The sequence below is a fragment of the Diospyros lotus genome, chromosome 2 (assembly GCF_014633365.1).
Source record: "Diospyros lotus cultivar Yz01 chromosome 2, ASM1463336v1, whole genome shotgun sequence".
NCBI lineage: Eukaryota > Viridiplantae > Streptophyta > Magnoliopsida > Ericales > Ebenaceae > Diospyros > Diospyros lotus.
Window position 1 is genome coordinate 24,799,318 of NC_068339.1, and position 26,307 is coordinate 24,825,624.

At 33.4% G+C, this 26,307-nt stretch overlaps 2 protein-coding genes and 1 long non-coding RNA gene across 3 annotated transcripts; 2 read left to right on the forward strand and 1 right to left on the reverse strand.

The window, feature by feature from the left end:
• The first annotated feature begins 3,706 nt into the window (after nucleotides 1–3,706).
• LOC127794734 (cysteine-rich receptor-like protein kinase 28) lies at nucleotides 3,707–4,617 on the forward strand. The gene is made up of 3 exons (XM_052325981.1): nucleotides 3,707–3,795; nucleotides 3,893–3,986; nucleotides 4,321–4,617. The coding sequence occupies exons 1-3, from the start codon at nucleotides 3,707–3,709 to the stop codon at nucleotides 4,615–4,617; spliced, it is 480 nt and encodes a 159-aa protein (XP_052181941.1).
• A 5,491-nt stretch (nucleotides 4,618–10,108) lies between these two features.
• LOC127794048 (cysteine-rich receptor-like protein kinase 25) lies at nucleotides 10,109–14,371 on the forward strand. Its single transcript, XM_052324932.1, has 8 exons — nucleotides 10,109–11,049; nucleotides 11,885–12,011; nucleotides 12,227–12,331; nucleotides 12,556–12,677; nucleotides 12,780–12,990; nucleotides 13,125–13,362; nucleotides 13,459–13,609; nucleotides 13,953–14,371. The coding sequence occupies exons 1-8, from the start codon at nucleotides 10,210–10,212 to the stop codon at nucleotides 14,241–14,243; spliced, it is 2,085 nt and encodes a 694-aa protein (XP_052180892.1). The 5' UTR covers nucleotides 10,109–10,209; the 3' UTR covers nucleotides 14,244–14,371.
• A 2,534-nt stretch (nucleotides 14,372–16,905) lies between these two features.
• On the reverse strand, nucleotides 16,906–19,856 carry LOC127794050 (uncharacterized). Its single transcript, XR_008021535.1, has 2 exons — nucleotides 19,620–19,856; nucleotides 16,906–17,171 (listed from the first exon to the last, which is right to left on the reverse strand). It is a non-coding gene; the product is annotated as an uncharacterized LOC127794050 (long non-coding RNA).
• Nucleotides 19,857–26,307: the final 6,451 nt, after the last annotated feature.

The following is a 26,307-nucleotide window of genomic DNA, read 5'->3' on the forward strand; positions in this document are numbered from 1 at the left end:
TTCAATTTTTAATTTCTCCTAGCTAATATATATATAATATTCCCACATAATACAACATAAAAAGTAATATTTTTATAATTCTTAATATAACTTAATATATAATTTATAAGTTTTGCCCCTGCTTGATATACCACATTAATATAATAATATTTGGTAACATCATATATACCTTACATATTTCTTTTGACTTTTCCACTTGACCACATCACTTGCAATCTCTTCTACTTTGACCATCAACACCACGCCTAATTTCCTTCGGCTTTCCAGACTTGACTTCCACCAGCCTCTCATACATTCTCATCACCCACATATAGCACAATATATAATATTTGGTGTTACTATAATACAAGTTCCCACCATTTACAAATTATGCACGGTCACTCTCCAATTTTCCAATTGTGTTCCCTTACTTGTCTTCTAATTATTTTTCTCCTTTTTAAGATCTTACCGGTTCCTCCACCTTTAACCCATAATGATAACCTCCACCTTTAATCTATAATAATAATAATTTAATTCTCATTAACTCTAAAAATTGGGACACATTTGTTCGCATAACAACCTCAAAATAGAGATTTCGACCACTATTTACATAAGCTTTCATAATATATTCATTCCCAATATCCTTATCCATTTTATTAATACAAAATAAATTAATATCTCCCCTTAAATACAATGATATTCAATAATCACCTAAAATATAATATTTAATAATTATTAACTATTTTTTAATTACCAAAATGTTACAATTAAGACTTGTTTTGGCCCCCAATTGAAGAATCATGTTCTTTTGTATGATGGGGTAGGACCTAAAGAACTAAAACCTGCATCTTCGAGCAAGAATGAATTGAAAAAGGAGAATAAGAGACTTAAAGACCGTGTGGAAGCTCTAGAAGTTGCATTTTAAGAATTCATGCAATTTAGGAGTCAAGATTAACCTTCTATATCTCATTCTACTTAGTAATATATATATATATATATATATTTATTACTAGATTTTGACATGACTTCTTTTGGACCCAAATTGGTGAATATTAATATTGGTCATAGTTTCTTGATCATAGAGAATAGTTTATCGAAGAGAAATGCTGTGAAATTCTAGCAAGCACTATTGGGTTTGCAATGAACACTAGACAAGAGAACATGGGTGACACAGCGTGTAGTGCGTGTGAAAAAAACATATTAAAATAAACTCTTGAAAAACAAACTTCAATGGTCGAATCTTAGTTCTCAAGAAGAAGCACAAATAAGACTATTTTGTTAAGAAAATCCAAATAGGTTGTTGAAATTTATATTGAAAAAACATGATTACAAACTCTAAATTCTAGGTATATTTATAGTATTTGGCTAATACAAATCCATCTAATATTTGTAAATAAAATTAAACTAGAATCTTAATAAAAATAAATTATAAGTAAAAGTCAACTAGAATTCTAATAAAAATAAAATCATAATCAAACATAAAATAGAATTCTAAATTAAGTAGAAACATGAAGTAGAATTTTAAATCAAGTAGAATCTTAAAATATATGAAGTATTAAAATACTGTTCTGGCACTATTGTTTCGGCAATTTTGTTCTAGTGTGGTCAAATCAGCCTTGGGTCGTGTCTTGATCAGTGACCGCATCAATGGAAGAGAAAGAATTAAGGGAGCCGGTTGTTCTTAAGATAGACCACATAGGGAGAAAATTGGTTGTTAAATGAGGGAAAGAAGTGCAATAAGTACACATGTCAATTAGGATAATTTATTTTTTGTTAAATATTCATGAAATTATGCAATAATTTTATTGTGGACCAATTCTTGAAAAATTTGTACAGCAACATCATTTTACATAAACCTTTAACAAAATATTATTGTGAAATTTATTGATATATATTGTTTCAAATATGACAAATTTATTTATATAACAAAGGACTTACTTACACAGTGGGGAATGTTGTAACTTTTTCTTTTTTATAAATTATATTATAATAATTGTTATCCTTGTAAGTGTATTTTTTTTTTTTTTTTTACTTAGAAGCTTGTGAGTATTTAAGTTTTGTACAAATAGCATTGACTACAAAATTTAGAATGTGTTTGTCAAATTTTGCTATGTTTTGGTGCATTTTAATGGTTGCATGTTATGTAGCGTGTGATGGAGATGTTTTGGACTTTGTTAATTCTATTTCTAACATTTTACAAAAAAAACATAAACACTTTCTTTACTCTAATTTCTTGTTTTTTTTTTTTTCTTTTGGTTAATGAGACAACAAGACTCTAAAATAAGCAAGTTCTCTCTTAGACTACATGAACATATTTCTATGACTGTAATTTTAATAAATTTTTTGACTATATAGTGTTTTAGTGTACATTTTTGTATAGTATATATAATTGTTAAAGTGTTTTAGTGTACATTTTTGTATAGTATATATAATTGTTAAAGTGTTTTAGTGTACATTTAGTTGAACATCTTTTTTTATGTGTAGCTTATTAGCAATTAACACTTAGATACTATTTTTGGTTTGTAAATGATAATGATGTTTCTTTGGTTGAACATATATTACTTTCGTGTAATTTGAATGACAAGTTTAATTTTATACATGTTTTATTTCAATTTGATATAGATAATGATACATAGGTTTGGTGATTTATATAAAAAATATTATGTTCTCGTTGTTGATGATTTTTCATCCTTTCACACTATTAATGATCAGAAATACTATCGTTATTGATTTGAATTTTGATAATTTAATAACTTTTTTTAACCAAAAAAATTATAATCGTTAATTATTTACATTATTAATGACATAAAATATTATTGTTATTAGTTTGTGTTTTGATAATTAAATAACTATTTTTAACAACATGAATCACACGGTCATTATTAGGTTATGATTTGATCGTTGATAATTATTTTAAACGATAGAAATCATACAGTCACTAATACAATTAATGATGATTTATCATTCATGTCGTTAAATGCCTTTATTAGTGGAGGCAACAGAGGCAATAACGACGGCTAATAACAGAAAAAATTTCTTTGTTAAAATATTTTAACTATAATAAGTTAGGCTATGTTCTCTTTGCTATTTTCAAGTTATTTTTAGTTTTCGATTTTCTAAAATAATGAAAATGCATTCTTTTTGCTGTTTTTAAAAATGTATTTTTGAAAACAAAAAAAAATGTAAAGAAAACTCAAAACAACAAAAGTTGTTTTGAATATTTTCATCCAAAACGAACCCTAAATTCAAAATACATTTATTTATTTATATTTTATTATTGTAATAGGAAAAAATATTATAAAATTCATTAACTTTAAAATATATATATTTTTAATAATATATTAATATTAAATATTTTCAATTTACTGAATAATCAAATGTATTAAATAAAATATCATTAAAAATTTATTTTTAAAATTTTAAAGACAATGAGTTTTCTAATTTAATTTTTGTTTTGAGAAATTATTTTTTAAAATGACAAGGAGAATGCATTTTTAATATTCTAAAAATAGACTACTAAAATAAAAAATTAAAAATAAATTTAAAATTTAAAATTGAAAATTAAAAACCAAAAGAATGCAACCTTAACTTTGAACGATTGATCTTTTTCAACGTTAAAACTCGTTTTTCAACGATTGCATGAGGAATTCTCTATTTTCACCAAGACTCTCAGCTCAAAATTATCCACCATGATCTCAAAGCTGGTAATGTTTTGCTAGATAGTGAGATGAACGCCAAAATCTCAGATTTTGGCATGGCAAGGCTGTTTGCTGCTGAGATAAGCAAAGGCAATACTAAAAGAATTGCTGGGACCTTGTAAGCAGAATCAATGACTCCAATTAGCAATTAAATGCAAATACTCTTGTAATTAAGCACCATAACTCTCTCAGTTGACTTGATGATTGTCATGCAGGGGCTACATGCCTCCTGAGTACACACAATACGGTCAATTCTCCTTTAAGACTGATGTTTTAGTTTCGGAGTGCGCCGAGCATCTCATAAGCTATGTTAGTTTGCTAAATTTTGGATAAATGACCTTATTTTCGTTCAATATGACTTTTTGCATATAAATTTTCTATTTGTATGGCACAACCCAGTAAAGGTGCTCAGGATCGAAGTAAACCCGAAAACTGATCTGAATCCAAGTGATTAGTTCAGTTTGGTTTGTATTATTCGTCTCAACTTAGTTCAATCTAGATCTCTAATTTCTTTGACCTAGTCAACATCGGATTTGTTCTAAATTAGACTATTGGGTCTGGGGACTCAATTCGACTCGACTTACGTAAACAATATCAAAATCCCGTTGTTTATTAAATGACATCTAAACAAATGTTGTTGCAGGCATGGAAAAAATGGAAAGAGGGGAAAGCCTCAATGCTAATTGATGGAACAATAAGAGGGGGCTCAGAGGCAGATATGCTTAGGTGCATCCACATTGGGCTGCTCTGCTTGCAAGAGAATGCGGCTAGGAGACCAACAATGGCTTCGGTTGTTCTCATGCTCAATAGCTTCAGCACCAACCTGCCAACGCCTGCAAGGCCTACGTTTCTCATGAAAGCTGGCCATTGGCATTTGCATGACCAATCTCAACTATCCTCGATTAATGAAGTTTCAATTTCACAGCCAGGCCCTCGATAGTAGTTGACATTTCTAACTCCAGGGCTTACCCTCTTTTTTTTTTTTTTTTTTTCTTTCCAAGCATGAATACCGATCGATTACTAGCATTTGAATTTGCTTTTGTTTTTTTGAGTATAGATACTATTACTTTAACTCTAAACCTTAAATACCAGTTACCCATAATACATGAAGGAAACGTCAACTATTGGATTATCAATGCAAGTTTTTTACCATTTTCAAGACATTTTCAAAAATATATGATAAACACAACAGAAATGAATATACAATTACCTTGCAAAACTCGATATCAACAATCATATGTAATGCAAAACGAAACCATTTCATAGGGCAATGGAAATGTATATCTCAATGGAGAGTTTTGTTACTGATGAAGTGGCTAGAAGTCCACCTGATGCAGCTCTCGCTCCTCACCAAACAACACCTTCGAGCAGTCCAACTATTATGTTCAAATTTTGGATGACTAGTCTGACCCTCAAAAATACAAGGGCCTAGTCAGTCCACGTTCCAAGTAAAGGTTGAGTCTTGCAAGCTAGCTTATGTGCTAGCCAAGTTACTTGCAAGAAGATGAAGTTGTTGGGTTTAGAAGAAATGGGTTATATATCCAAATAGACTTTCTACCTTGGATTGGATTACTACTTTAGGAAATGAATAATACAAGGAGCAAATTGGAGCTAGGTCAAGAAGGGATTGAAAGGCTCTAGAAATGGAGAAAAATGCTCACAACTAAGAGAGAATGGAGCATAAAATGCAGCAAGCTAGAACTTAAGCGTTTCTCTTCATATTGCCTTATATATCAACCCTAAAATGCCCCAAGTCAGACAAAATGAAAAGGATAGGGATAGAAGGAACAAGGGAGAGGCGTGTTGGACGCACGTCGTCCTCCCCATCATCCTCTTGTCACCTTTCCCCATCATCATCTCGTCGCCCTTCCCCATCCACGCATCCAAAAATCATTATAGAAACGATAAGAGACTAGGTCAATAAGGGATTGAAAGGCTCTAGAAGAGGAGAAAAATGCTCACAGTTGAGAGAGAATGGAGCATCAAATGCAGCCAGCTAAAGCTTAAGCGTTTCTCTTCATATTGCCTTATATATCAACCCTAAAATGCCCCAAGACGAAAAAAAATGAGAAGGATAGAGAGAGAGAGAACAAGGGAGAGACATGTTGGATACACGTCGTCCTCCCTATCATCCTCTAGTCGTCCTTCCTTAGCCATGCATCCAAAAATCGTTACAGAAATGACAAGAGACTATGCCGAAAGCGACCCTTGTAAGAAACGACCGAACGTTTTTGAGGAGGCAGTCAATCAATTTTGCCATGATTCGATTGACTGAACCTAAGATCCAGTCAACCGAAATTGTCCCTTGTACCCATATACCTCGGCCTGGTAAAGAGGCTATAAAAACGGGGAGTAGCAATTGGGTGCAGTCGACTCAAACTGAAATGATATAGAAATGATATTTTGCATTTTACATTCATACACGAAATATGTTTATTGTTCCCTTACTTAGATGATTCATCATCTAACTTGGGCTTTACTCCTAGAATATATTCAAACGTTCTAGATGGAGATTGTAGCAGAAACGATAATGAATGAAGTATGAAATGACACTTAACAAAATGCATGATGAATGAAATGTATGTTGTAGCGACCTGTAAATAGCAAATTAAATTAATTATTGATTTATTGTGTTAATCTAAATTAAAAGAAATATTATAATAACTTGTTGTTATAAAAAAAAAAATTATGTGATTTTAAGGAAATAAGAAATTAAGGTAATTAATTAATTATTTTAGAATATTCTGGAATAAGAAAAAAATTGAAATAAATTAAATTGTGGGATTTTTAGAAGTTTCGGGCGTTAGTATAAATATTATAGGGGGTGTGTATGTGAATAATGGAAGTTGGAGGGTGCTGGTGCGAATTTTAGAAAGGGTCGAAAAGTCACCTCAAATATAATGTAAGGCGTATTAATGTTGAAGGTGGCGTGCGGGCGCGAGCGGTCGCGCGCGAGGTGGCCAGGCAGCGGATGCAAGTTTGAAACTGCGGGTGTGTGCACGCGAGGGCTGGATTTTAGCTGATTTTAATCAGCCAAAGGCGTGCCGAAACGACGCCGTTTCGGTGAGGCGGTGGCCTCCAAGTGGCTGGCCCGCGCGCTGCCACGTGGCTGCGCCTCCTCCATTCGTTTTTGCCCTATTTAAGCCCGATTTCGGGCGTTCTTTTTGCAATTGAACAGTGAGTAAATTTCAAAAAGAAGCAGCGTGCGCGAACGAGAATTTTGGGTGGAAAAATTCAAATTAAATCAAGTTTAATTCAAGTTTTGATTACCCAGGTAAGTAGACAAGCTAGTAATTAATATTCTGTACAGTTGAAATTTTGTTTAGGGTCCAATTTTATTAATTTTGGTAAATAATTGGGATATTGCAGTTTGTATAATTTTTACCGTGTTGGGTCGAAACAAGCCTAATGATATCTTCGTAAAGGCAAGTTCTTTATACCCTCCTCATCGATTCTTTCGTTGTCAATTTATTTGACATCCCTTCGTTTGTTTCGGCTGTTAATAAATTATAGAATTTTAAATGGTTTGTTTTAAAATTTAATTTATTAAACTGGTCTCAAGGATTTTTTTTGTTAGTTGCCTACGGGAGTTTGTGCCACCCCCAAGCTTGTGGGAATGATGTTGTACTCACTCGGGGCTAGGTTCTTAGTTGTTCGGGTATTTTTATGGATTTTGGTTGTTTATAGGCTAGAGCGGTTGTGTAGTGGGGGCAAGGATCGGCTGTTCAGTGACGGAGTGACTATCGTACGGTCTATCTTAGGTCGCCGGCTAGTCTCTCCTATCCACTGACCGTTGACTGGTGCCAAGCACTGTTGACTAGTTCTGTCGTTACGTGATTATAGAATGACTGGTATCGTTTATTCTTGTTGCATGTTTTGGTGTGCACATGGGTACGGGCTGCATGTTGGGGTTTTCATGATCTGGTTATGCTTAGTCACGGACATCCTAGCTTGGTTATGATGCATCCAACAAGGGCATATGCATCGCGTGTGGTTTACTATGTGGGCGGAGCATGGCCTGATGCCTGGATATATGGGCGCGCCAGTGTATCACGTTGATGCTCACTACGTCATTGTATTTTTATATGCATTACATGGTTACTGGTAGTATTTAGTTCTCGGACGGGAGTATTGTTCCGAGGGAGCCTATGGCTCGAGTGTCGAGAGTACCGACATGGACACGGGTGATGGGAGTACCGACCCGAGACAGTGCACACAAGTTTGTTGAATATCTATATATGTTTCCTTTTAGGGCAACGGCAGGTTGGTATGAAACTTGGGTGCCAGGTATCTTATGTGGGCCCCAAGGACCGGTATGTGCTTTTATTATGTTGCACTATTGTATTGTTGCGTCACATGGCTTGTGTGTATGTGCGGGACTGTGTTGGGGTGATCTCCTCTATTTTCTGTACAGCATTTCTTTTCATATATTGCTAAGTCTTGCAACTCACCTTACTTTCCATCATTCCAGATAAGGGTAAAGCGAAGGCCGATGGCGATGATCGTTCCTCCTAGCAGCCATCCGTGTCGGTAGAGTGTACATTTAGCTTGCCCCCGTTGTCTCTGATGTTTTGTTAGGAGTTATGTCTCTCATTTTTTACTGTGCCGGGTCCACCTTGGACCATATCTTCATCAGTGACTGCATCAATGGGAGAGAAAGAAGTAAGAGAGCTAGTTGCTCTTAAGATAAAGACCACATAAGGAGAAAATTGGTTGTTAAATGAGGGAAAGAAGTGCAACAAGTATACATGTCAATTAGGATAGTTTATTTTTTGTTAAATATTCATGAAATTATGCAATGATTTTATTGTGAACCAATTCTTGGAAAATTTGTACAACAACATCATTGTATATAAACCTTTAACAAGATATTATCGTGAAATTTATTGATATATATTATTTCAAATATGGCAAAGTTATTTATATAACAAATTAAGGACTTATGTACACAGTGAGAATATTGTAACTTTTGCTTTTTTATAAATTATATTATAATAATTGTTATCCTTGTAAGTGTATTTTTTTTATTTTACTTAGAAGCTTGTGAGTATTTAAGTCTTGTATAGATAGCATTGACTACAAAATTTAGAATGCGTTTGTCAAATTTGGCTGTGTTTTGGTGCATTTTAGTGATTGTATGTTATGCAGCGTGTGATGGAGATGTTTTGGGCTTTGTTAATTCTATTTTTAACCTTTTATAAAGAAAATATGAACACTTTCTTTACTCTAATTTTTTTTTATTTTTTTTTCTTGTAGGTTAATGAGACAACATGACTCTAAAATAAGCAATTTCTGTCTTGGACTACATGAACATATTTCTATGACTATAATTTCAATAATTTTTTTTACTATAGTGCTTTAGTATACATTTTTGTATAGTATATATAATTGTTAAAATATTTTAGTGTACATTTAGTTGAACATCTTTTTCGACGTAGCTTATTAGCAGTTAACACCTAGATACTATTTTTGGTGTGTAAATGCTAATTGATAATGATATTTCTTTGATTGAACATATATTATTTTTGGTGTAATTTGAATGACAACTTTAATTTTATATAGGTTTTATTTTAATTTGATATGAATATATAATGATATATAAGTTTGGTGATTTATATCAAAACATGATGTTATCGTTGTTGATGATTATTCGTCCTTTTCACACTATTAATGACGAGAAATACTCTCGTTATTGATTTGAATTTTGATAACTTAATAACTTTTTTTAACGGCAAAATTATAATCGTTAATTGTTTACATTATTAACGACATAAAATATTGTTGTTATTAATTTTTATTTTGATAATTAAATAACTATTTTTAAGAACAAAAATCACACGGTCATTAATTATTTATATTATTAACGATGAATATTATTATTATTAGATTATGATTCGATCGTTGATAATTATTTTTAACGATAAAAATTATACACTCCCTAATATAATTAACAATGATTTATCATTCTTATTGTTAAATGCCTTTATCGGTGGAGGCAACTGAGGCAATTCCACGACTGATAACAGAAAAATTCCCTTTGTTAAAATATTTTAACGATAATAAGTTAACTTTGAACGATTGATCTTTTTCAGCGTTAAAACCCATTTTTGTTTTTCTTGGTGTGGAATGCGTTCACCTGCACGCGCGGATGTTCTGATCCAGAGGTCCTTACTGGCGTCTCGGTCAAGCCTTTCTTTAAATGCTGGTGGGAAAGTCTTCGAAGTAGGAGGCAAGGACGTTATATTCTGTGATAATATTAGTTACACGTGGAGTTTATTGATTGAATGATTGTGTCACAAAGTTATCCATTTATTTTTTGAAGCTATAAACACTTCTAACGGGTCTTAGAAGTGCATACAATTTTTAAAAATTATTTGATAATTTGTGAAAAATGTCTACAGTTTCATCTTACAATGTCTCTGCCCCAACTCGAATGACGCGTAAACCGTCAACTTGTGGAAGAATCTGACCCTGTCCATGATTGTCAAGTCCTAGATCAGCAACCTCATCTCCCTTAATAATTCGGGTCATCATGTTCCAGGATTCAACCTCTGCAATTATGGCGATTTCAACTTTGTTCATCGTCCTCATCTCTTCCATCCTTTTGATCATTATTCCCTTCAACACTGCTCAGGTGTCTTTCGGCGCAGACAACAGCACCTTCGCCCAAAACTGCCGCCAAATACTCTCTTCTCTCGCCTCCAACGTCTCGGCCAACGGCGGATTTTACTTCAACACCCTCGGGAAGGACAACGCCACCGTCTACGCTCTCGGACTCTGCCGCGGAGACCTTCCAACTGACCAATGCTTCAACTGCATCGACACCCCGAGCCGAAACATCATCAAGAATTACGTTAACAAGACGGAAGATGTCGGTTGGGGAGACCCTGATCGCTGCATTGTGAGGTATTCCGACAAGTCGTTTTTCAGGGAAATGGCTGAACGGCCGGCGTTTTGCGTGACTTATAGAGACAACATCGCCGACGACGTCGTCGACGAGTTTGAGCGGGCCTTGGATGATTTGGTTAACAGCCTTGTGATCAAGGCTTCGAAGGGTTTTTCCAAGCTCAAGTTTGCGACGGGGAAGACGAACTTCACGGTGTATGATGATAATATCTATGGTCTTACGCAGTGTACGCCGGATTTGTCGTCGGCCGACTGCGAGAGATGTTTAAGAGGAGCTGTAGTGGACTACCAAGGATGCAATAGGAGGACGAAAGCAATGACTGTTCTTAGACCCAGCTGTATTTTTCAGTATGATTTGAATCAGTTCTATGAATCTACAGCTTATGATATTTCCCTGGCGCCGCCCCCTGCGGTTTCTTCTGCTCCGGTCCCGCCTCCTCATCAAACGCCACCGCCGCCAGGGAAGGTAAGCCCATTCTCAAACATGCAACTGATTAACACCCCGGTCTAGTGCTAAGTACGAAGACTTGTAAGGGTGAGCCCAAAGTTAAAACGCATCTCCTTAGGTTAATATGTGATTCTCACTATTACTAGTTGGATTTAAAAAGCAAACGGATTAATAAGACTATCACCAAAGTCTAATAAGATTGTCCCTAGATAGTATTTCGGTGCAGCTAGCTAAAACCTAACTTGCCCAGTTATTTAAAAATAAAACAAAAAAATGTAATTGATCATGCAAGTGATTAAACACTGTTTTATCATTACAAAATGGGGATAACATTCCTTAGTAGTTTATTATATGAAGTAGTGAGATAATGAAGGTTAAATAGGATAAATGATTACAAAATTTTACACTAAGATACAAAAAAATCACTTAATTTTAATTTGTAGTTCAAAAGTCACTGAATATTAATTTAGTATCCAATTCTATAACTATTGTCAATTATCGTTAAAAGAAATTAATGGGATGTTGATGTTACTAACAACGTGGATGGCTAAAGAATATAAATAATCACTAAATTTTGAATAAAAGTATAAAAATATTATTAAATTTTATATTAAAATATAAAAAATCACTATTTTATTAGTCTCTTTTAATGGCAATTGACTGTAGTTATGAAATTATATATTAAATTAAAGTTCAATGACCATTTGATTATAAATTGAAGTTCAAATTTTTTTTTGTATTTTAATATAAAGTTAAGTGATCATTAATGCTATTTAACTAGTGAAAAAAAAAATGAGAAGAAAATTTCATAGCTTAATCAATCTTTATCTTATAATTGAGAATATTCTGGCAGGGCAAGAAAAACAGTACAAACACATTGCGGATTGCTATCATCGTTGTTGTTCTAAGTATCTGTTTGACACTTACCACCCTCGCTTGTGGCTTTTTCTATATGAGAAAAAAAGAATCTACAATCAACAGTGAGTTATTGTTTTTATCGTATCAACGGTATTCTTATTTAATTTTATCCATTGAAAACGTTATATGCACCATTTTATAAGTCGTCCCGATAATTTTTCTTTTTTACTCTTGAGAACTTTCATCCCAATTCTTATAAAGCGGAGAGTCTTGTTCAACAAGTGTGTCTATTTTAGTGTTACATTTTGCGTATTCATCTTGCTTGTCATTGTGGTAGTTGCAGGAAGGGGCCCGCGATCTGGTTCACCGGAAACCATGGCTTGGTTAAGAGCTGCTACAAAATTGTTCAGCCAGTCGAGACAGGGCAGTGTGAATCATGCTGGTACATATTCAATCTATAATAGAAGAATTTTGAGCTTAATTTCTATTTCAGAAAAATACAACTTTACTCTATGTATTCATCTCTAAGAAAGGCAATTTAATGTTTATATATTTCTACAAGATGTTCGACTACAAAGTTAGTAGTACTATCTTCTTGGAAGGTAGGTTATATATTTCAAATGTCCTCTTTCAGTTTGTTTAGTTAACAGTCTAACTTCTTGGAAGGTGGGGATGATTCTGAAAATGTGGATTCGTTGCAATACGACTTCCACTCGATAAGGGTGGCAACAAATGACTTCTCCAACGCCAACAAACTTGGAGAGGGTGGATTTGGTCCTGTGTACAAGGTAACAGAACATCAATCTCAATCGTGTTAACACCATTCTCCTAGCCATTTTAGCCACAATTAAGGCCCAAATGGAGAAAGATGATTGATTCATGTTGAACAGGCAAGGCTAGCAAATGGACAGGAAGTAGCTGTTAAACGACTGGCCAATCATTCTGAACAAGGCGAAGCACAATTCAAGAATGAAATTGTTCTAATGGCCAAGCTCCAACACAAGAATTTAGTCAGGCTCCTCGGCTTCTGCCTGCACAACAAAGAGAGGCTTCTCATCTACGAGCTGCTGCCCAATGCTAGTCTTGATCGCTTCATTTTTGGTATAACTGTATCACCTATTAATCCCAATTTCGTTTATGTCAACATCAATTGTTAGGTCAAGTTATGATAAATCGCGTGTTAATCTCTTAGTTGACGATTAATTTAGTTGTGATTCGGGTGCATATGTTTGTAGATCCAATCAAGCGGCTGTTACTAAGTTGGGAAACACGTCACAAGATCATAGTTGGCATTGCACGCGGAATTCTCTATTTTCACCAAGACTCTCAGCTCAATATTATCCACCATGATCTCAAAGCTGGTAATGTTTTGCTAGATAGTGAGATGAACGCCAAAATCTCAGATTTTGGCATGGCAAGGCTGTTTGTTGCTGAGATAAGCAAAGGCAATACTAAAAGAATTGCTGGGACCTTGTAAGCAGAATCAATGACTCCAATTAGCAATTAAATGCAAATACTCTATAATTAGGCACCATAACTCACTCAGTTGACTTGATGATTGTCATGCAGGGGCTACATGCCTCCGGAGTACGCAAAATACGGTCAATTCTCCGTTAAGACTGATGTTTTTAGTTTCGGTGTCATAATCCTTGAGATCATCACTGGCATGAAGAACGAGGATTGCAGCAGCCCGGAGTCCGCCGAGCATCTCATAAGCTATGTTAGTTTGCTAAATTTTGGATAAATGACCTTATTTTCGTTCAATATGACTTTTTGCATATAAATTTTCTATTTGTACGGCACGACCCAGTAAAGGTGCTCAGGATCGAAGTAAACCCCAAAACTGATCTGAATCCAAGTGATTAGTTCAGTTTGGTTTGTATTGTTCGTATTATTCTTCTCAACTTAGTTCAATCTGGATCTCTAATTTCTTTGACCTAGTCAACATCAGATTTGATCTAAATTAGACTATTGGGTCTAGGGACTCAATTCGACTCGACTTCCGTATACAATATCAAAATCCCGTTGTTTATTACATGACCTCTAAATAAATGTTGTTGCAGGCATGGAAAAAATGGAAAGAGGGGAAAGCCTCAATGCTGATTGATGGAACAATAAGAGGGGGCTCAAAGGCAGATATGCTTAGGTGCATCCACATTGGGCTGCTCTGCGTGCAAGAGAATGCGGCCAGGAGACCAGTAATGGCTTCGGTTGTTCTCATGCTCAATAGCTTCAGCACCAACCTGCCGATGACTACAAGGCCTGCGTTTCTCATGGAAGCTGGCCATTTGCATGACCAATCTCAACTGCCCTCCATTAATGAAGTTTCAATTTCACAGCCAGGCCCTCGATAGTAGTTGACATTTCTAACTCCAAGGCTTATCCTTTTTTTTTCTTTCCAAGCATGTATATCGATCCATTACTAGCATTTGAATTTGCTTTTGTTTTTTTGAGTATATATACCATTACTTTAAACTCTAAACCTTAAATACCAATTACCCATAATATATGAAGGAAACACCAACTATTGGAGTATCAATACAAGGGTTTTATTGTTTTTAAAACATTTTTGAAAACATATGATGATAAACGCAGCGGAAATGAATATACAATCACCTTGGAAAACCCGGTATCAACAATCATATGCAATGCAAAACGAAACCATTCCATAGGGCGATCGAAACGTATACCTCAATGGAGAGTTTCGTTATTGATGAAGTGGCTGGAAGTTCACTTGACGTAACTCCCGCTCCTCACCGAATAGCACCTTCGAGCAGTCCAACTATTCCATTCAAATTTCAGATGACTAGTCTGACCTTCGAAAATACAAGGGCCCTAGTCGGTCCACACTTCGAGTAAAGGTTAAGTCATGCAAGATAGCTTATGTGCTAGCCAAGCTGCTTGCAAGAAGATGATGTTGTTCAGTTTAGAAGAAATGGGTTATAAATCCAAATAGACTTTCTATCTTGGATTGGATTGCTACTTTAGGAAATGAATAATATAATGAGCAAATGGGAGCTGGGTTAAGAAAGGATTGAAAGGCTCTGGAAGAGGAGAAAAATGCTCACAGTTGAGAGAGAATGGAGCATCAAATGCAACCAGCTAGAGCTTAAGCGTTTCTTTTCATATTGCCTTATATATCAACCCTCAAACCCTAAAAGGCCCCAAATTGGACAAAATGACAAGGATAGAGAGAGAGGGGAAAAAGGAGAGGCGTGCTGGATGCATGCCCTCATCCTCGTCATCATTCCTTAGCCACGGGTCCGAAAATCGTTGCAGAAACAACAAGAGACTATGCCGAAAGCAACCCTCATTGTAAGAAAAATTGAATGTTTTTGAGGAGGCGGTCAACCAATTCTGCCATGGTTCGATTGACCGAACCTAAGAACCGGTCGACCAAAATTGTTCCTTATACCAATTTTTGCAAATTTGCATTTGGGCCCGCCATTAACACTTAAGAGCCCTTTCATTACCTCATAATGAAACTAAGGCCCCTGTTAACTCTTAACGGCATGCCTGCCAACTCTTGGCATTTGCTCCTGTTAATTTAAACATGATTTGTTAACTCTTAATAGTGACATCATTAACAGTTAATGACGATCATCAAATATAGCTTTCACCACTTGTCAACCATTACACTCGGATATGCGTGTGACCTTCTAGATTTCACTAAATAACAATCAAAACACGTTAAACTCTTTGACGTCGACCAAACACTTTGGTCTACAATAAGGATCTCTCAATCTCCTCAAAAGATCCTGAGTGACAACTAGCATTATATTAGGATGAATCTACTAGCAATGAAGTCTCACTCCAAAAAGAATCTATTTGGGCTTTTGATTTCTGTTTACTATATTTCCTCCATCGTTTAACATCTCGATTGAGTAAAAGTCATGCAATGATCAAACTCACTAACTTGATAATTATGTCAAGATCTAGTGTAGTATGATTGAGATGACACATCGGAACTCTTTTAGATTTTGAAAACAACTTTCCAATCATGTGCACCTTGGCTAAAGGTTTACACAACTACATCGACCATTGATCGCATAGGATGTTCATCTCACATCGGGGGTTAATGGATCCCATTAGAAATCATTTGTCTCCATAAATTATTGCACAGAGACAACACAATGCATCTCCCACTTGGTAACCAGACGATTATTAACAAAGGCAAATCTCAAGTACCAATATACAAGATAACTATGTTACCTCTAATAGAAGAACCAGTAACACAATCAAAACCAGTGACATATCGTAGATCCTCCAGCTATGTGATCTATATCACTTGTGTCACATTCCGTAGATGTTCAACTAACACCTGCCCACATATCTACCCATTTTATAAATTATGATATGTGATTCATCATCCTTTATCATTAGTATTTTTCATACTAATCAAAGGTAGTAACTCATACTACAACAAAAACGGGTTTTAACGACGGGAAAATCAGTCGTTAAAAGTTGATTTTCAGTCGTTAAAAAGTTATAACGACGGGAATTTTCCTGTCGTCAGTCGTCGTTATTGCCTCCGAGGATAAAAGTCTTTAACGACGGGAATGGTGAACCCGTCGTTAATTGTATTAGCGACCGTATGATTCCCGTCGTTAAAAATAATTATTAACTACCAAATTATAACCCAATAACAACAATATTTCTCGTCGTTAATAGTCTAAACAATTAACGACCGTATAATTCCTGTCGTTAAAAATAACTTTTAGTTATCAAAACACAAACCAATAACAACAATATTTCCTCTCGTTAATAATATGAACAATTAGCGACGATATGATTCCTATCGTTAAAAAAATATTTTTTTTTAATTTTTAAATTTTTTATTTTTTTATTTTTTTTAATAGTATATATGAAAACAATTGCTAGTCATCAATGACAAAAATATCATGTTTTGATATAAACCACCAAACCTATATATCATTATCCATATCAAATTGAAATAAAACTTATAAAATTAAACATGTCATTCAAATAACACAAAGTAATCATTATCCATTACCATTTACACACCAAAAGTAGTATATATATAAGTGTTAATTGCCAACAAATTACACCAAAGAATTTGTTCAACTAAAAATAACACTTTGACAATTGTATATACTATTCAAAAATTTACACCAAAAAAAATATTCAATTAAAAGTAACATTTTAACAATCATATATACTATTCAAAAATATACAACAAAACACTATATATATAGTCATAAAACTGTTCATGTACTCCAAGATAGCAATTGTTTCCTTTAGAGTCTTGTTGTCTCATTTGCCTACAAAAACAAGAAATAAAGCATTAAATTAGAATCAAATAAGTGTTCATGTTTTCTTTATAAAATATAAAATATTAACCCAAATAACTTAACTCAAATGCTAGCTGTAAGTTAAGTTATAGTATTTTGTGAATGTAAAGTAAGGGTCTTAAAACTGGTTGTAATTGGGCTTGGGTAAGGTGGGATAGGAAGGATATTTGGGTTGTTTTATCGAAGGAATCATACATATTTCTTCACAAGAGCTCAGTTCAGAAACCTCGAATGTTTCCTTCAATCAATTCACTTTTGGACAATTTAAAACTGTACATGTCGCTTTACTTTCATATTTTCCTTCCCCCCCTTTTTTTTTTCAGAATCAATGTAGATTGCAACTTGAACACTTTATTCCCGACATTTTTCCAAGTTTTCTCTTCAAAAGAACAATGAAACTTGCAATTTGAATTCTTAGTTCCCAACATTTCTCCATCTTTGCAAAGATAAGTTGGAACTTCATGCGAACAAGTCTGTACATTCCTTCAATTCAAGGTTCAAACGAGAGAAAATTAACAAAGAAAAGGATTTCATGCGACTTGTATTGTGGTTAATTTCCATCTGAAGGCTAAGGCTCAAAATTGGCTTTCTAGGGATATAATTCAAGGTAGGCTTTTAAAAAAAGCTAAACTTGGGTTCACCTAAATGCCTTTATTTATTCAATGCATCCAATTCACCAAAAGGGCATCTCAACATGGATAACAAAGCAAGTTCTAGAAGAATTGACTACGCATGACAATCACACAATCAAGGAAATGGAGCATGATGTAATATAAATGCTCATAAGCCCAAAAGCTCATAAAATAGGGTTAATGTGTATCAAATCCCACACATTCGTATCAAATCCCACATATTCTTCATTCAATCAATCATCAAAAGCAATCAATCATTGTGTAGTAAATAAGAATTCAACTACTCATGCCAATCACCCATTGTATCTCAATTCATCTCAATAATGCACAACAATCCAAATCACATAGGGACAGGCACCAACAGAATCTAGAATTTAGAAGAGAATTTTCAAAAATTTTCTTGAAAAGTAAAACAAAAGAAGAATTGTTATATGTTATTAGCAAGCACCACAAGGAGAACCAGAGCCAGTCATGGTGATGATCAGTTGCTCTCGCTCTGCAGCCTAGTGCAAGCAATATAATTGATGATCAGTTGCTCTCGCTCTGCAGCTTAGTGCAAGCAATATAATTACCGTGTTTATAAACACTAGAGGATGAGGGGGTGGATCATGTTATAATGAATTCTTAATTGCATTTGGTTCCCTTAATGGCTTACAGATTGCATTATTTTTTTCATTATAAAAAGCTCTCTCTCACCCCTCTGTCCTGATGAGTTTTAATACTCTCATTTTAAGATTCCACATACAACATCCTTAAAGGACAAATTGAAGAGCTGAACATAAACCAAACCAAACCCATTCATTTCTATAATTTGCTCTGTGATTATGGATCTTTGCAGCTCATTTCTGAAGGACTTGATTTTTTTATGTGATAAGCACTGCAACTAGATATGTGCTGATCGAACCAAAATCAAAGATATAATTAGAAGGAAAAAATGGTGGAGAACTGGTTGATCTTGTCTTTGCAAGAATATATAATTTTTCATCAATACACAGTTAATGCTTAGTATTTTCTTCTTTTAAGTAGTAATGAACTTGTCCATTTATTGCAGAATCAGGATTTACGGGCATCTAATGATACATTCTAGAAATCCCCCGCAGTAGTATTGGAAGCCTTATCTGACAATATGGAACCAATAACTAGTAGGCAAGGAGAGACTGATTAAGGCAAGTCATAACTAGGCCTATACAGAGACTAATAGTGAATTTGATTGTACTGATATGCATAATATAATGTTAATTAACAAAATGTAAAGCCCTAAGAACTAATTAACAAAATGTAAATCCCTAAGCCCTAAGAACTAAAATTAAGAACAAATTAAGGTTAATTTTTGTTTAATTTAGATGCTGTGGCTTGCTTTTTTCTTCTTTTGATTTCATAACAGTACGTTGTAACAATTAACATCAGAAGCAAGTGAATCTTTTGGTTTTATAACAATACGTTCCTCTGTTTTTTTAACATCAGAAACTTGCTCTAAATAATCAAATTAGGAACGAAAGAAGCAGGATCGAGCATATGCAATCACTGTAATATATATACATACACACATAATACAAGATTATATAGCTTTAGCGCCACACGATCAGTCAAATCGAAGTTTCAAAGTATCAAATAAATATATATACATACACACATAATCCATAGACATACACACAGAATACATATATACATATATACACGCAGAATACATATATACACACATAATACATATACGCACACAGAATATATATACACGCAGACTACATATACACACACACAATATATATATATATACCTATATATATACCTTCTTTGAGGCAGCGAAGGCGGAGGCAGATTTTGCAGCGGTGGCAACCGGAGGCGGAGGCAGCGGCAGCGACAGCGGCAGCGGCTACAACAGGAGGCGCGGCGAATCGATTATGGACAGCGAGAGTACTTCACACACACAGAGAGAGAGAGAGAGAGGGAGAGAGGGGAGTTAGGGATTTGATGATTTGGGGAAGAAGGGGAAAGGGAGAGGGAGAGAAAAGAGAGGGAGAGATATACACGGCGGGAGTAATCCCGCCCCCATTTTTTCCTTTTTTTTTATTTTTAAAATATTTATTTGTTAAATAAAAATCAAATCATTTATACAAATAATATTATTAATTATTTAATTGATAAAAATAAAATAATTTATGAAAATAATTATTAATTATTTAATTGATAAAAATAAAATAATTTATAATTATGATAACTAATAAAATAATAATTTGAATTATTAATCTAAAATATGGTAATAAAATAATTTAAATTATTGTATCAAATTAATATTTATTTAAAAATATAATTATATTATAAATCTAATAATTATAATAAATTAATTAGTTTGATATATTGTATTATTATAATAATTATAATAAATTAATTATTATAAGTAGTACTTAAATTTTAATATTTTTTTTATTTTATAGTTAGAATTAAAAAATTTAGTCAATAACGACGGGAAAATGATTGATTAACAACGACTGATTTTCCCTGTCGTTAAAAGTTATCTTATAACGACGGGATTTATATTTAGTCGTTAATAGTACTACATTAACGACCAAAACTAATGTCGTCGCTAATTTTTTGTCGTTAATGCCTGTTTTTGTTGTAGCGTGTCAGTTTGTACTTGATTAATCATAACCCTCTTTTTAGAAATCTAAGGATTGGGAATACCTTTAAGAAATCCTTAATCCAGAAGTCTTTGTCACATATTCTTAACATTTAAAAATAAGACTTTCATAAAAAAATCTAATAGCTTATTTATATATATAGTAATCTTTTCAATCCAATAATAATATTTATATATTTTCTAAATATTATTCAATTCAATTTTAATATACTTTTCACATTAAACAAAATATAATTCATACACTAATTTTTTTAAAATGCAAAATTGCCCCTTTTTCTCTTTTCTCCTTTTTTTTTATTTTGTATACATTTAATAAATATTACCAATAGTAAATTATTATACATTTAATATATATATATATATTAAAATTTTAAATTTTTATATATTTAGTTTACATTTTTATATAATCTTTTCAATCTAAAAATAGTATTTATATATTCTTTAAATATTATTCAATTCAATTTTAGTATATTTTTCATAATAAACAAAATATAATTCATATACTCATTTTTTTAAAATGTAAAATTTCCCCTGTTCCTCTCTCTTCTTTTTTCTTTCAATTTCTATAAATTTAATAAATATTACTAATAGAAAATTATTATAAATTTAATATATATTTTTATTTATTTAGCTTACATTTATATATATATTTCAATTTATATTTTATGCACATGAAATACCTTAATTTTTATTTATAGAATTTAATTTAAATAAATATATTTAATTTGGGGATATATTTAATTTCTATATTTATAAATAAAAATTTGAGATGGATAATTTTCTACCTTAAAATTCATTTTAAATTTGAGATGAATAATTTTTTGTCTCAAAATTTGTCTCTAATTTGAGACAGATAATATGTGTCTAAAAAGTCATCTCCAATTTGAGGCAAAAAAATTTTTGACTCAAAATCTATCTCAAATTTGAGACGGATAATTTTCTATCTTAATATCCATCTCTAATTTAAGACGAAAAATTTTCATCTCAAAATCTATCTCAAATTTGGGATGGAATATTTTTCATTTCAAAATCTATCTCTAATTTGAGATAGATAACCTCAAAATCCATCTCAAATTTGAGACAAAAAAATTTTCATCTCAAAATTTAGACAAAAAATTTTTCTTCTTCAATTTCATCTCAAATTTGAGACAGAAATTTTTTCATCCGTAAATCAATTTGAAATTTGAGATCAAAATTTTTTTATCTCAAAATTCGTATCAAATTTCAGACGAAAATTATTTTCTTCTCAAAATTTAGACGAATTTTTTTCCATCTAAACAATTTTTGTCTTAAAATTCGTCTCAAATTTGAGATGAAAAAAATTCATCCAAAAAATTCATTGTTTTCTTGAGATATATGATTAATCAACTATGACACTTTATATAATCAAGTGTAAATCAAAGAAATATTTCAATCAACTATTAAGGTTCTGCTAGTTGAGTAACTTATTCATACTCTATTTCTCTAATTTAATTGAGTAAACCTTGTTGTCGGTCGAGTCTATGTATTTCTATTAGTCGAGTATCTTTTTGGGTTAGTTAAGTAGGGCTTTGACTGAATATGGCTAAGATTATGTGCTTCAAAGATAATTGAATATAAGATATTTGTACTCAAGTATATATTTTTGTTAGTCGAGTAAGTCTAGTCTTGTGGTCGAGTAATATATGCATGTTATATGTGCTTTATGAGTTAATCGAGTGATGTTTTTTCATACTCAAGTAAGTTCTACATATAATCGATCACTTGGCTTATTCAATTGATTAGAGTGTTTCATTAGTCGAGTATCTCTTAACCCAGCCGAGTAACTGTCATTTGAATTTGAAAATTATAGCCATTAGGCGCATTCAATGCTTGACAGTTTCTACTTTTCAGAACATTAAATGCAAATTAGACAACATTAGCTTTCTTGTATGAATTAATAAATATTGTTTAATGTTATTAGAGATAAAAAGTGGCAATTGTGAGACAAAATGGAACATTTATTTGGAATTCATCCATGTCAACTAACTTTCAATGCAAGAAATCTATAAATAGGAAAAGGAGATACTTGAAGAAGGTTAACTGAGCTACTTGCGCTATGTATACAACTTCTAAGAGCTTTAAGAAATCTTACCATGCTTCAATCCTGCTTCTCATGTGCTTCTATCTAAAATTTTTTTGTGAGAATTCTTAGAGAGTGCTTATTTCAAAAATCTTGTAACTCTCTCTATCAAGAGAAGAACATCCGTGCTTACTATTTTATTCATCCTTCTCTTGAGTTATCTTTTCACATTCATTTGTGAACTTGTAAAAGGTTACGCCTTAGCATTTAAAAGGTAGTGGTTGTGGCTTAGCCTATTTGAAAAGCCAAGTTGTAAAGGTTATACCTTATCCTATGAAAAGGTTATGGTTGTGACTAAGCCCATTATAAAAAGCCAAGTGTAAGGGTTAGTAGTTGAGTCTGCAAAAAGTACAAAGTAATATAATACATTGTGGATGTGAATGCAAAATCATTGATTGTGGAGCAAGGTAGTGGATTAAGCAGTTAATATAATATTCTCACATTTAACAATATGCAAATAATATTAATTGTACTTGAAATAAGTGTAAGAATTTACCTTTTGCCTATTAGATATAAAAATCCACTTCATTATATTCTTAAAGATTTCAAAATTCACTCCAATATTTGTCAAAAACCACTCCTAATTTTTCTTATTCTCCTTCCTCACCATCGAAGCTAGTGGGATATGCAATCATTAGCATCAATGCCAATAGTTGTAAGTAACTGACTCCCATACATGCCTTTGAGGAAACATCCATCTACCCCGATTAGTCTTCTACATATAGCTTTAAATGCATTAACAAGAGTAATACTATTCATCTCCACTGGAGATGAACAACAGTGACATGGAAAGTGAATTGTTTGCATAGTTGGCAGACTATGCAGACAATTCAATTTCTCTCCCTTCCACTATGTCTTCCATTCTCTCTCTCTCCCCCCCTAGCTGCCCGAACTTACCCCCTCTCTCTCCCCCCAGCTGCCTAGCTTCACCCATTTTCTCTCTCTCTCTCTCTTTCCCCTATAGCTGCCCAAACTTCATTTGCTGTTGTTACATTTATTTTGCAATTAAATGTAACAACAACAACCATATATTACTATTGTTACATTTAATTTCAAAAAAAAAAAATTGTTGTTATATTTGATCATAAAATAATAAAAAAATATATCAAATTATATTGAATTTGATCTTAAAAATTTTAATTTTATCCCAATCTTATTTTACACTGATTTTTAACTTTATCAAAAGTCACCACACAAGCCAAAAAATAAATTTGCAGTGGGTGTAGGTGACGATAGAGGGTTTTTGTGGCTGGCGGGTTGGGGTGACGATGGGAGAGGGGCGACTACGTGGTTTGTGGCCTGTGGTGGGGGCAACGGCTGTGCGAGCGGCAGAAGGAGGGATGACGACAATGCGAGCGGCGTTGGCGGGGGAGACTGTGGCCAATTACTTATGAAATTTTAACATTTATCAAATTTATTTTTTGTCTTGTGTGGTGACTTTTGATAGAGTTTAAAATCAATGTAAAATAAGATTGGGATAAAATTAAAATTTCTAAGATCAAATTCAATATAATTTGATATATTCTTTTATTATTTTATGATCAAATATAACAACAATTTTTTTTTATTAATTTGAAATTAAATGTGACAATAGTAATATATGGTTGTTGTTGTTACATTTAATTGCAAAATAAATGTAACAACAACAAATGAAGTTTGTGCGGCTATGGGGGAGAGAGAGAAAGAGGGAGAAAATGGGTGAAGTTGGGCAGCTATGGGGGGAGAGAGAGAGGGGTAAGTTCGGGCAGTTGGAGGGGAGGGAGAGAGAGAGAGAGAATGGAAGACATAGTGGAAGGAAGAGAAAGTGAATTGCCCATGTCACTGTTGTTCATCTCCCGTGGAGATGAATAACATTATTAATCAAAGGCCTAAGACATATGTACACTTCAACAAAAACTGTTTCATCGTCTTTATCTAGAGAAAAACACAACCCTACTACCAGGATTGGTTCTCAAAATCTCTTCTTTGTAGTTTTGCAGATTTGCAAACTTCTCATTTTCATCATCGTCAATCAATTTGATAGCTATTTTCCTTGCTTTCCATACCTTAGTTATGGTTACTTCAATGTTGCGTTGGTTTGCTACACATTTTATGAACCAATTTAAGTTTTAGTTAGGATTGCCTCTAAACATTTCTAGGTATGTCTCTGCCAACCATTTAGATGTAACTTGCTTGAAGTTGTGCTCTTTTGTGCAATTGTGCTCAAATTAACCTGATTTGATTTGAAATGTATGAAGGCCTTTTACCATTACATCACACCAAATATACCACCCACAGGCCTTGCCGGTAATATCCCAAATTTTCTAAAGGGCTCAGGGTAATTTTAACTTGGGCCATAGGTGAAATTATCAAAAGATTATGGGGCTTAAATATAATTTCTTATAGTTATAAGTATCAAATCGATTACAAGAAATGCTTCAGAGTGTAAATGTCTAAGGAAAATGATAAGGTCTCGATGAGCATTCGGAGATAGGATTTATGGTATTAAAAGAAATTAGGATCGAGACAGTTTTCGGTACAGTTTCAATTTAGGCTGAAAAACTGAATCATCATAGAAGACTCCTAGGAAGTTAACGGAACTTTGAGGAGGCTCCAATTTTTCATAAGGATCAACCCTGAAGTGGTTTCGGGACGAAACAAAGGTCCGGTGAGGGTGCAGGGACGAAATCGTTCTTATCGAGTAAGCCATGAATTATTAATTTTGAATTTTCGGTATCGTAATGCAAATTAATTTGATATTTGAGGATGTAAATGCAATTAGAGAATTGCCTAAGTGAAATAGAGATTAATTTTGAGATTTAAATGTGTAATTTTCCTGTTATTATGAGGTAATATATAGTGATATATATATAGCTGTGCACACGTATGTGTGAGGTGGCCGAAATTTGTGCAAGATTTGAGGGAGATTTGGCAGTGAGACTTGATGAGAGAAATCTGCAAGAAGGGATGGCCAAGTCAGGGGAGTAGGTGACGAATTGGTTATAAATAGACGAAGAAGTCAAGAGATTGGAAGAAGTGAGGGAGTTGAGTTGCAGAGAGAACATGGTTGAGAGATGGCAGAGGACAATGGAGATTAAGAGAAAGCTGGGAGCCGATAATGGCCGGTTGGAGGTAGTAACCTGCAGCAGCGACCATAGGTGCGAGTTTGCAGTGGCCATGGCTGCAAGAAGGCCGACGAGCAGGGGCCGATTGTGAAGCTAGCAACAGAAATGGCGACCGGAACAATGACTGTTAGTGGTGCAGTAGCAGCTGGTGGGCACAGAAGAGGCCGATAGCGCGGTGGTGCAGCAGGCTGGCATGTCTGGTGCATGCAGGCGCTGTGCGCAAGAGGCAAAGAAGAAGAAGAAAATAAAAAAAGAAAAAGAAAAGAAAAGAAAGGAAAAAAGAAAAAAAGGAAAAGAAATGAAAAAAATAGGAAAAATATGTAGAAAAATCCTTAGAAATTTCATAATATTTTAGGAATTAATTTGGGGCTAGAAGAGCTTGTCGAAGGCAAAAAATTATCCAGGCACACGTTTTGAGATTAAGGCACGTATATCGAGGAAGCCTAAAAGACTAAGTTAAGGTGAGTAAAATTTCCTAGAAAATTTTAAAAAATAAGAAAAATTATTTTATGGATTATCATAGAGAAATATTTAAGAAAATATTCATGAAATATTTAGTTTGGATTTATTGAGAAAAAATAGGAAGAAATAGAGAAAAATTATAAGAAATTTAGGAAAAATATGATATTGATAT

Bases quoted from the DNA above. Each gene is read 5' to 3' on its own strand.
- LOC127794048 (XM_052324932.1), top strand. From the start codon at position 10,210: ATGTTCCAGGATTCAACCTCTGCAATTATGGCGATTTCAACTTTGTTC. The intron at 12,332-12,555 runs GTACATATTCAA...ACTTCTTGGAAG, and splicing joins GGGCAGTGTGAATCATGCTG to GTGGGGATGATTCTGAAAAT. The intron at 12,991-13,124 runs GTATAACTGTAT...ATATGTTTGTAG, and splicing joins TCTTGATCGCTTCATTTTTG to ATCCAATCAAGCGGCTGTTA.
- LOC127794734 (XM_052325981.1), top strand. From the start codon at position 3,707: ATGAACGCCAAAATCTCAGATTTTGGCATGGCAAGGCTGTTTGCTGCT. The intron at 3,796-3,892 runs GTAAGCAGAATC...ATTGTCATGCAG, and splicing joins AAAAGAATTGCTGGGACCTT to GGGCTACATGCCTCCTGAGT. The intron at 3,987-4,320 runs GTTAGTTTGCTA...ATGTTGTTGCAG, and splicing joins CCGAGCATCTCATAAGCTAT to GCATGGAAAAAATGGAAAGA.